Source organism: Malania oleifera, chromosome 2, assembly GCF_029873635.1.
Source record: "Malania oleifera isolate guangnan ecotype guangnan chromosome 2, ASM2987363v1, whole genome shotgun sequence".
Classification (NCBI taxonomy): domain Eukaryota; kingdom Viridiplantae; phylum Streptophyta; class Magnoliopsida; order Santalales; family Ximeniaceae; genus Malania; species Malania oleifera.
The window spans coordinates 140,719,940-140,732,079 of record NC_080418.1 but is presented as its reverse complement, the minus strand read 5'-3'; the positions used below and the strand labels follow the sequence as shown (position 1 = coordinate 140,732,079).

At 33.3% G+C, this 12,140-nt stretch overlaps 1 protein-coding gene across 1 annotated transcript; it reads right to left on the bottom strand.

Moving 5' to 3' along the window:
- Window positions 1-2,607: 2,607 nt before the first annotated feature.
- Window positions 2,608-4,920, bottom strand: LOC131148419 (receptor-like protein 2). The gene has a single exon (XM_058098118.1). It carries the CDS (start codon window positions 4,918-4,920, stop codon window positions 2,608-2,610), a length of 2,313 nt encoding a protein of 770 aa, XP_057954101.1.
- Window positions 4,921-12,140: the final 7,220 nt, after the last annotated feature.

Genomic DNA, 12,140 nt, shown 5'->3' with positions numbered 1-12,140 from the left:
TTGGATATGATTATTTCATTTTTGAATTTTTTATTTTGAAAGTTTGAATTTTTAATTTGCAATTTGAAAGTTTGAATTTTATTTTTTGAATTTTTGTGTAACTAAATATTGTTTACCTTTGTCACAAACTTTCCTATAAATACAAGCTCAGCCCGATCTCTCAAGTTGTGTGAGAGTATCATACAAATTCAGCAGAGTATTTTAATTCTTTAAAGTTAATGAAATTGAAGCATATGATCAAAGCATAAAATAAAGAAGTAAATAAAGTGGCACACAAAATTTATAGTGGTTCGCTTACTTGACCTACATCGACTCCTCAAAATAACTTGTTTGAGCTTTTCACTATAATCCAATACTAATATACTTAGTATTTACACAAACCAAGACAATTGTCTTGCCACTATTAGACAACCACCAACAACACATGCCTCAAAACCAGGGATAACACAACCCCAATACCACTCGACTCCTTGGCCAAAGATCAGTATTGCAACACTTGAGACGCCACGATCCCATTGGGATTGCAACCAATTAAAAAAGCAAATAAGACAAGTCTCTGAGGACTTTTTTAGCTCATACACATAGTATTGAGTTTTAGAATCTGTGAGCTTAGAGATCCTTTATGAAGGACTTATCCTATTAGGCAAATACTTTGATACTACTTCAATTACAATGAATTGTTAACTCAAAAGAATAGCAAAGTCATAATCTTCAAGATGGTATAATTCGATGCTTTTCATTGCATCTAGTTAAGCTTTATTTATAGATGGCAATAGTTATTTTGCTTGCAACATTTTTTACTCAAAAATAATTATTAAACAGTTAGAAAGGTATTTGAATGACAAGTAGGTAGCTTGTTAGGCTTAAACTTCTAGATTTTCATGACAATTAGTGTGCAAGGCTACTATATCATCATTACCCAATATTGACTTGCACGTAAATTTCTTAGTGAGGATGAGGACACCAAAATTCTTGCAACCTATAAGGATTCTTATTACCCCTAGAGGTTGGTTAACCTATTATCAGAAAGTGAATGGAATTAAAGAGATTGTAGAATAAGAATGTCTTGTGAAATTTGTTCTTTTCTTTTGTTCCAAGCTTGTTTGATAGCTTTTAGGGACTTGCAGAAGTAAAGAGTAATGGAAAATTGACCGAACAACTTATTTTTGCATGGTTAAGTAGGATAAGTTGTAGAAGTCAAGAGAAATTTAGGGGGGAGATATCCCTGCTAAATGAGTTGAACTCTAAATTTAATTCTCTAAGATGTGTGCAATTCATCAAGAAAGCAAGTGTTGTGCTACTCAATTTTTTTATTATGGAGGACATATTTTGGGAGCTTTCCTTTTCTATGTTAAGGGGGAGGATGCCACTCAATTCACTAAGGTAAAGCACAAGGGTAGTGAAGTTGGTGAATTGAATGATGCTGCCACCAACTAGTCTTGAGAAATTATTTGAAGCTAAGTTGATTTCTCATAAGGTCTTCACTTGATAAACGTCACCTAGTACGTATTGGTCTAGAAAGAGAGTTGAAACCATCTTAAGCCCTCAGGAATAATATTCACTACAAAATTTGTTGGATTTAAACTATGTAGTGTAATTCATTGAGCCTTAAAAGTTAAAAAATAGATAAGTTAATTTTGAAAAAACAGTCCTTCATTATAAGTGTGTGCATATGTTACACACACTAGCTAGCGAAGATCGATCCTGTACTACGCACAAATTTTAATTATTTATATTTTAGAATTAAAATTTAATTTTATAATATTAAGAATGAAATTGAATATTCAAAACTTGTAAAATGAATCACTTTTAAAAATTTATTTTTATTTATTTATCATTCAATTTAAATTATCTAGAGCTTATTATTTAGTACCATCTAATATTTTTGGACTTAAAAATTAAAAATATCAAAAATCTTGAGAAGCTTAAAATAATAGATTGATTTTTCTTATTAAATTTATCTCAATGAAGATAAAAATTAATTAAAAATACCATCATTTTCTTTATTTTATAATTTTTTTCTTAAAAACAATTGGAAACTAAATCACTAACTACATGTTCTTAGCCCCTGTACTTAAAAATTAAAAAAATTAAAAATTCTTGAGAAGCTTAAAATAATAAATTGGTTTTTCTTATTAAATTTATCTCAATGAAGATAAAAATTAATTAAAAATACCATGATTTTATTTATTTTATAAATTTTATCTTAAAAACAATTGGAAACTAAATCACTAACTACATGTTCTTAGCTCCTGTTCATTTATTTTAAAGGTTTCTAAATATTTTTCCTTTTATAATGAGCTTTTGTGGAACTAAGCTTTGGAAACACTCAATAATACAAATAAATAAATAGATGGAGTGAAAGACCTTTAAGTCAAGGATCAACAATAGGGTTACCTAGATTATATAACAAATCAATGAACAAAACTTTAATTTTTATGTGCAAATTATCATAGTAGAATAAATTTTTATTTTTAACTATATATTCAATACAAAAAGAAAATTATAACAAAAAATAAATTTACTTCTTATTTTCTTTTCTTTTCTTTTCATTTTCCAAAACAAAAATCCGGACCTAAACAACGAAGAACATAAAATAATTTTAACTTAGCTAGCTAGCCGTGAAGTCCTCCTTCCAATTCTTGCAACACAAACAGCAAGTGTCACACACAGTTGATTTTTAGCATTTGTCAAGCATTGAAAATAAGCATCTCTCCACCGAGTGTTGAACAAAGTAGTGTAACAAACTACAGATAACCCCACAATATATCCAAGCCCTGTGCTCAAATAGAACCAAGGACTCCCATCTCCGTCCTCTTCTTCCTTGTGTTGAGTATCCTTGTGTTCATTGACACCAGGAACTTGGCATGGGTTTGGAAGTGGTAGTCCACACAGCTCTGGATTACCCTCGTAAGCAGAAGCCCCAAAGCTCTGTAGTTGAGTGCCCGCCGGTATCGGTCCTCGAAGATTGTTGTATGAAATATTGAACTCGGCCAAGAAATCGAGGCTAGTCAGTGACACTGGGATTTCACCAGAAAAATGGTTGAAGGATAGGTGCAATGATTCTAAGTTTCGAAGACTCGATATTTGATCCGGGATTTTTCCAAAGAGGTTGTTGTGTCTGAGATCCAAATAAACTAGAAATTTCATTTGCCCAATATCAGCTGGGATTCTCCCACTAATGCTGTTGTTTTTGAAAATTATTGCTCGTGGGAAGTTGGAGAGTTTGTTGTATTGTCTACCATGGGTGTTGTTTGCTGTAGCACTATAGTTGGATGCAGTAAAGATTGGCAATTCTAGATTAGTATCATCTACTTTGGTGGCAACTCGATCCAATGTCAATGCTGGCAATTTGCAAAGCTCCTCAGGAAATACTCCAGTAAGGAGATTATTAGACAGGTCCAAGTAGAAAAGGCTGGGCAAATTCCCTAACCATCCAGGAATGGAGCCTCGAAGTTGATTAAGAGAGAGACTTAAAAACTCTAGCTTCTTCAGTTTTCCTAGCCATTTGGGTACTCGGCCAACGAGTAGGCAACCCGTTAGGCTTAGAAATCGGAGATTTTTGAAACCATCAGTACTCAAATCTGCCGCCTCGTCATCGTAATCCGGCATTAACTCACCTGCAAAGTTTTTTGTGAGGATGAGGACGCTGAGGTTCTTGCAGCCCATTAGGATTCTCACCGCCCCCGAGATGTTGGTTAGCCTATTATCAGAAAGCGAAAGGAATGAGAGAGATTGCAGAGTGAGCATATCAGGTAGAATCTGTCCTTCAAGATTGCTGCGAGCTAGTCTGATTGCTCTCAGGGACTTGCAGGAATAAAGGCTAATGGGAAATTGCCCGAAGAAGTTATTGTTGCCGAGGTCTAGTAAGGTAAGTTGCTGAAGCTGGGAGAAATTAAGGGTGGAGATATTTCCTTGAAATGAGTTGAACCCCAAATTTAGTTCTCTAAGATGAATGCAATTCATCAAGGATGTTGGTATTGTGCCACTGAAGTTGTTCATGTGAAGGGCTAGTTTTTCCAATTTGGACAGGTTCCCTATATCCGGAGGGAGGATGCCCCTAAACTCATTATAGTAGAGCTCAAGTGTGATGAGGCTTGTGAGGTTACTTATGCTGCCTCCTATCTGTCCAGATAGACTATTGGAAGCTAAGCTGATTTCTCGTAGAGTCCTTACCTGATAAATGTCACTCGGAATTGGTCCGGAGAGAGAGTTGAAACCAGCTCGAAAGACCTCCAATTCTGAACATCCCCCAAGCCCACAGGGAATCTCTCCGATGAAGTCGTTACTGGAGAAATCCAAGAGCATAAGGAGGCTGGAATTGATGCAAAGGGAGCCCGGAATGGCGCCAGTGAAGCTGTTGTTGCTGACATTAAGACTCACCAAGTTCACTGCATCTTGTAGAAATGAAGTTGGGATAGTCGCATCAAAGTGGTTGCTGGATAAATCCAGTGTTTCGATGGAACTGGGCAAGGTGTTCGACAAGTTTCCGCGCAAATTATTGAAGCTAAGATCGAGAACTCGAAGGAGAGTCAAGGAGGAAAAGAAGCCATGAGGGAGGGGGCCAGAGAGGGTGTTGTGGGAGAGATTGAGGTGAGAGAGGTGTGTGAGGTTTATCAGAGAGGGAGAGATGGTTCCAGTGAGGCCCCTGGAGGGCAGCCATAGATAAGTGACTCTGCCATCTGGGTTGCAGGCAATTCCTTCCCAGAGGCAGCAGTCAGTGGCATTGGATTTGGATGTTGACCAGTTTAAGGGATTGAGGGGAGGCCGGGAGAAGAAGGTGAGGGAGATGGACAAGAGAGAGTTAAGATCGAGTTGGTTGCAGGCAGAGGAGGAGGAGGAGATTGAGATGAAGCAGGAGCTGAGGATGACGAAGCAGACAGAGGTTGAAGTCCAGCAATGGTGAGACTGGTTGAACATGCTTGCTTAATCAATTAGTCTGCATGTATGGTTGGTATCTGCCCTGCTTGTAAGAAATTAGGAGCTTTTGATGATTCAGGAGAGAGAGAGAGAGAGATGTTGAAATAAGACATTTGAGCAATCAATACATTTGATCGATCAATTATTAACTAATTGGACCCTCCAGAGCCCATTGTTGACTAGCTGCAACTGAGTACTATTATGTGAGGATGAGACATTTGAGCAGTTAGGGTTGGTTTGGTTGATGTTTTTAAATTTTTGTCTCTCTTTCAAGGTTATAAAAAAACCTTTATTTATATTATCAGTTTTATATTTTTATTGTTGATTTTTGATTATTTGAAAAAAAAAAAACTGAAAATCAAATTTTATAATTTTTAATTATTTTGACAACTTATTGTCAAAAATTTTAATAACTAGAAATATTTTTTTTAGTCGAATTATTTATTCTATATACTTTTAAAGTAACATTTGAGACATAATAGTATTGATATTAAATGTGATTCGAAGATTGTTGTAAATTGGATAAGATCAAATAGGTGCTCCTTGTGGTATTTATGGGATTTTTGGAAGCAGCTGATTAGTTTATTGGAGGGAGTAGACTTTTCGATAAAGCATTGGTATAAAGAAGAAAATAAAGTGGCAGATGTTTTGACTAGTCAAGGTGTTAGGGGGAGGAATAGATTGTTTACAAATAGTAGTCAACTCCCTAGAGTTATCAACGAGTTATATAAATTAGAGAAGATGGGTACGACTTATATGAGATATGTTTAGCTGATTTCCTGTTGGTTTTGGACTATACTTTATGTTATTTATCTTTTATTTGTTTTGTTGCATGATATTTGTTTTGTAGGTCCTTATTTTGTTTTGATTTGATTTGATTTGTAATCTTATTTTGGCTAAGTGTTAGTGTTGTATTTGGGAGGTCTTTAAAAGTTTATCTTTTGTTTCTCTCTTTAATTATCTTGTAACCACGGTATTCCTCTGCCAAAAGTGAGAGTTTATCAATAAATAAATAAAGGTGCTGTCATTCCTTAAAAAAAATACACTTTTAAATTAAGATTAAAATAAAATTATCATATGACCATAAATATAATTAAAATAAAAATATACTATAATAAGGCCAATTACAATATAATTTTACTATTATTTTCTCTATTGTTATGTCCAATAAAATTTTTACTACAAATTAAAATTTGAAAAGTAAAATAATTATAGTAATTTTTACTTTTATTATGCTATTTTTTATATGTGTATTGTTTTGAATTTTCTTATTTTAATCATATTCTTAAAGTATTTTTTAGTTAAGTTCTTAATCTGTGTTGGTTTTAAAAATTTTAACCAAACAATTTGCTCATTTTTTCATTTTCTTTTCTCTAATTTTTAATAATGACATCAAACAATCCCTTATTATCTAATTGGACCCTCCGTAACCCACTGTTAGTTGATTATTCAATCTAGTTTCTATTAGAAATGTTCTCTTCATTGTATGCAGCTGTCGACGGCAAAAAGTCTAGCTAGGTAAACGTCGTTTTTTACATAATTAATTACTTGGACACACGACCAATAATATAAGATAATTAATAAAAGAATTTGTCAACAACCAATTCTTAACGTACATCATTAGGTCTGACTTTAATTGTACGAGAAATCTTTTTTGTTATAAAAAAAAATGAAAAGAATATATATATACATACACACATATACCATAATCCATTGAGATAATGGTGTCTGACACTCTTTGAACTTATTTATTGAGATAATGGATCTATCCGTCTACTGTTTTCTATTTAAATTTAAGGTATTATCTTAAATGGAAAATTATAACTCTCAAAAAACTCAAAACTTGATCATTTAACTAGGAGATTCTTGAGTTTACTACCTAAGTCTTCCTTGGAACAAACATATATGTATATTTTTAGGATCCTTTTGTATCATCTTCATTGAATAAATTTAATTAATATTAACTATTTTTTGTTAAAAAATTAGATTTACGATACACTAACTAACCTAACTTTTGCAAGAATGGAATTCAAATCTGTAGATTTGAATTAAACATAGTGTAACATTATAATAAATTTATTTTCTAAATTCACACAAATTTAAATCCTTTAGATTAATAGGTTGGATCTATTGGGAAGTGATCTACGAGCAACAATCGCACAAGCAAAATTACGCAACCAAAAATAAGAGACCAAATTTACGTGATTTGGTCTACTATGACCTACATCCACGGGAGCACACAAAATCCACTATAACCGTCGGGAGAATTATATAAGGAGAAGGAGGAGGCTACTACCCTCAAGTCCTCTCTCACTCTCTCTACAAGGATTCACTCTGGCTCACACACAGTACACCACACCTCTCTGTAACACACAGCTCTCAACTCTCTCACAATACAACTCTCTGCACGCACACAACACAGCCACTAAGCCCACACAATTCACCACACATGTCACACACAATTATATACACATATGGAAGGGAGATAGTTAAACAAGGCAGCTGTAAAGTCAACATGGTAGGCAGAGTTTGGTGGCCACCTGTCTCCAGCATCAACGATTGCAGCTAGGTGGTGCGGCTGCCGACGCCAATGCGAGCCACACCCTAACAATCTCCACCTTGACGAGTATCAACTCCCAAGTCCATAGCTCCACCTTGATACGAACTCGATCAAGGCAAGTCTTCATAACTTGGTTCAAGCGCCTAAACCATGCAAAGAATACCGCCTTCTTCATCGGCAAACCGAACTCGTTTGTTTGTTCCTGACGACGCGTAGTTATCATCATCCGAGGTCAAACCACCAACAACTGCGATTCCCATCAACTGATACAGCCCACGAGACCCTAACAGGGTATCACTTCCTTTTGTCTTTAGTTCAACCTCTCGATTTTTGTTTGATTGGTTTAAATTTTTTTTATTTTAATTTATTTTATTATTTTGATTTTTGATAGGCCTGTTTAGATTTTTTTTCTATTTAATTTTTTTTGAATTTGTAGTCTTGTTTTGGGTGGCTTCCGATACTATTTTTGGGAGGCCTTTAATGTCTTTTATCTATAATCTCTCAATACTTGTCTTGTAATCACGGTATTCCTCTGCCAAAAGCGATGGTAGATCAATAAATAAATGTAGGTGTTGTCCTCTTTTTTTAAAAAAAAAAAAATCCAAATAACAAATATGCATCCCAAATAATGCATGAAAAAATTAATGTTTAGGATTCATATTCACTAAAAAATTAAATGTAAAATAAAACCCTTCTCCTGAATCCACTTTAAAAAAATGAAAACACAGGTATTGTATAAAACCAGTTAGCAACTAATTGGCTTACCTCAATCCACTTTACATTTTTTTGACAAAAGTGATTGGCATTTGACAGCCACCTAGAAAGAAAAACTTGCATGATTTCCCATGGAATTGAGAGACAGGATCTTGAATTTTGGTGGTAAAAACCATGATTAATTAAAGTGGACAAAAATCCTGTAGGTGCTAGCATATTATTATCCACTTTAATTAATCATATCTAGGTTTTTACCGCCAAAATTCAAGACCCTATCTCTCACTTCCATGGGAAATCTATCTCTCAATTCCATGGGAAATCATGCAAGTTTTTCTTTCTCAAGGAAATATAACCGATCAATGTTTTACATTAAGTTAGATAATAATATGCTAGCACCTACAGGATTTTTTATATTTCCTTTTACAAAGAGTTATGGAGAGATAATAATCATTTTATAATTTTTTTTGTTTCACTAAAAAATTAATTGGCATGAAGAATATGATGATGGCAAACTTTTCTTTAAAGTTGTGTTTAATTTTATTAATAAGACTTATAAGACTGGGTAGAGATGGATTGAATAGAATCAAATTATACCAACTGCAATAATTATCTTGTACAATATTTGGAATAGGATGCTTATTTAAAAGACCAAAATACTTTTTTAAGCATAAGTGAAGATGCCTTGACTCGACGAGGTGTTATGGGGAGAAATAGTTTGTTTACAAATAATAGTCAACTCCCTAGAGTTATCAATGAGTTGTATAAACTGGAGAAGATGGGTACGACTTATATGAGATATGTTTAACTAATCTCCTGTTGGTTTTGATTTATACTTTATGTTATTTATCTTTTGTTTGTTTTGTTACATGAGATTTGTTTTGTAGGTCCTTGATTTGTTTTGTTTTGCTTGAACTTATAACCCTGTTTTTTGGCTGGATGTTGGTGTTGTTTTTTGGAAAGCCTTTAATGTTTTATCTTTTGTTTCTCTCATTGATTGTCTTGTAATCACGGTATTTTTTCGTCAAAAGTGAGGATTTATCAATAAATAAATGAAGGTGTCGTCCTTCTTTTATAAAAAAACAAAAAAAACAAAAAAAAAAAAAAAAGCATAAGTGAAGACCTCACAATCAAAGACTAATTCAATTTGTAAGCATACAAGAAATTATGATCAGGCTCACAATCATCAATTCTGTTGAGATATTCGACAGATCTTCTTCCCGACCAGCATCAAAAAATAGTAATTCAAATGCACAAGGATAGCACTGAAGAAGATGAGAAGGGCAATTATACTTGATCCATAAAATGAGGATTCAAGAAGATTGAACTGATGAGGTTAACAAGACAAAGAGATGCAACCTAAATTTCTTCATCACCGTCAACAGTGGGGATACAACTGGATAAGATAAGAACAATAAACACAAAATTCTCCCTCGCAAAAACTTTAGGTGTCTTCACCAACCCCACAGCCCTCTTGGTCTTAGAATTACCACGAATTTTGTTCCCAAAACCTTGTCCCCACCTAAGAATTCCTTCATGAAGGGCTCCACCATGACACTCATATATTTGTTTGACGACAACCTTACAGTGACAATTTTTGAGTTCTACCCAACTCATTAAAAAAAGAAAAAAAAAGAAATAAGGGAAGACAGCACATGTGGCAAGCTCTATGTAGCAAAGCTTAGGGCCATAGAAGGAGATAAAGATGGTGGTTTGGGCTTAGTGAAGCTAACTAATCCACTCACTGGCCAAACCTCATGAATGGGCTAAGCCTCCCCTTCTTGGTTAGTACAATTCTCTTGATGTGTTGCACCAAACATGACCAAAGACCCTTAGCCTTGCCCACCCTAGCCTAACTTCGTCATCAAGTCAGACATATCCTAAAGACACCCTAATAGTTATATCTTGAGGCTCTCCTATTAAAAGTCTCAAATTCAAATCTTATAAAAGATTGAGAATGTACAAGGGATACGAGATGGCTCATTGTCCGATCTAAGCTTAATATGGATTTCGAATAAGCTAAAAACACAAAAATCCATCCCTTCCTAAAGATTAAAACAAAAGGCTTTGATTATATTGGGGAAGTAAGCCTCCATGATATGACTTTGGATGAATTAATTTTTTCTTGTTAATAGATAAGTAGTGCGAAAACTAGTCCCTACTTTTGGAGACTTTAAAAATAGATTCAGCTACCTCAAACACAAAAATCCATCCCTTCCTAAAGATTAACACAATTTGATAATATTGGGGAAGTAAACCTCCATGATATGATCTTGGATGAATTAATTATTTCTTGATAAGAGATAAGTAGTGTGAAAGCTAGTCCCTACTTTGGAGACTTTAAAAATAGATTATGCTATCTTAGCATGAGTGACTAAATTACCTAGCAACCACAGTGAAAACAGAAAATGAAGAAAATTTCAAGTCACTTAGTCAATATTGAAGAATGACTAAATTCTTTTCACTAAGAGCCCAAATTGTCGATTTCCACTAATTTGAGGGAGCTACAATTTACTTGAGCTTTAAGCCTCAAATCATGAATATTTTTTTTATTTAGAATTTAAAGGCATTTCATGTTATGTTTGATTTGCAAATGAAATGTTAGTAAGAAAGAAATAAAATAAAATTTAAATAGGGAGCATGACAAAATCAAGTGATAAATTTAATTATATTTCCTTCGATTCCATTTCATTCCTGCATACCAAATTTGTAATTAGAGATATGTCGTCCCTAAATAGAGGAAGAAAGCCCAAAACTCACCCATATTGCTTATGTAGCATCGGAGTTCGTAATAGAAAGAAATAAAGAGGAACTTGGAATCCATATGTAACTCACTCACTTGCTATCTTTAATCAGAAGTCGTGCCCTAAAATATCATAACATAAATAGATGATTATATGTTATAAGAGATCCAGTTAGAAAATGTTGCATCCCCAAAACTATTAGTTGTTTCTCTTCAACATTTTGAGGATTGACAAGAAAACAATAGTTACCTCCTTGAGATAAATTAAAAGGCACATCCTTGCAAGAGCATAAAACATGGGAGAAAATTTAGACCCCAAAAAATAAAACTAGCATCTCCCATGTGCTATTCCTAAATTCATACTCAATGGTTCATTTTCTTAATTAAATTTGCTAAAGGTCATGATTCCCCCGCAATAGCCATTTGCCATTCCATTAAATGACACAAATAATAAAAATAAATATAGAAAAAAAAAAAAAAAAACCAATTTATCAATCTCTAAACTCTCAATATCCTTACCCTATGCTTGAGAGCATAGATTTCGAACATTTGATTTAAATTTGAGTAAATTTGGACAAAATTCTATACAATTTAATATTACATCTTATCCAAATTCAATATGAATTCAAATCTTATATTTCTCCAAATGTAGGGTTAGAGAAAATTAGTTGTTGATATTAAAAACATTCTCTAAAATAGCTGTTACATATTTGGTTCAGGGAATAGAATTAAGATAGAAATGAAATCATTCATGGGATCGGAATGAAATGCACAATTCTATTCCAATGTTTGGACAAAGCATGAAATCAAGATTAGAATTAGAATGGAATGTTAATTCCATTCCCCTTTTTAACACGCAATAAAACTCAATGAATGGAATTATATTGATATAAAATTTGCTATAATGCTCTTATGTAGGAAAATATAATATTTAAATAATAATTTCCTTAAATTTACCATAATATCCTTGCTATCAAAAATATCAAACTACAAAGATCGTCTAAATGCAATGTATATATTATGAAATTATATTCATATCATCACACCCCTATATGCCAAAATATGATAATTCAGTAATAGTATCCTCACAATTACAAATAAATAATTACATGTATATACACATACACACCATTCTTTTCGCTTCATATAAAAACATAAAAGTACCACTAAAATTAATTATCAAAGATTGATTAACTCTAAAAATAA

What these genes read in the sequence shown, in the direction of transcription:
- LOC131148419 (XM_058098118.1), bottom strand. Translation starts at nt 4,920, where the DNA reads ATGTTCAACCAGTCTCACCATTGCTGGACTTCAACCTCTGTCTGCTTC.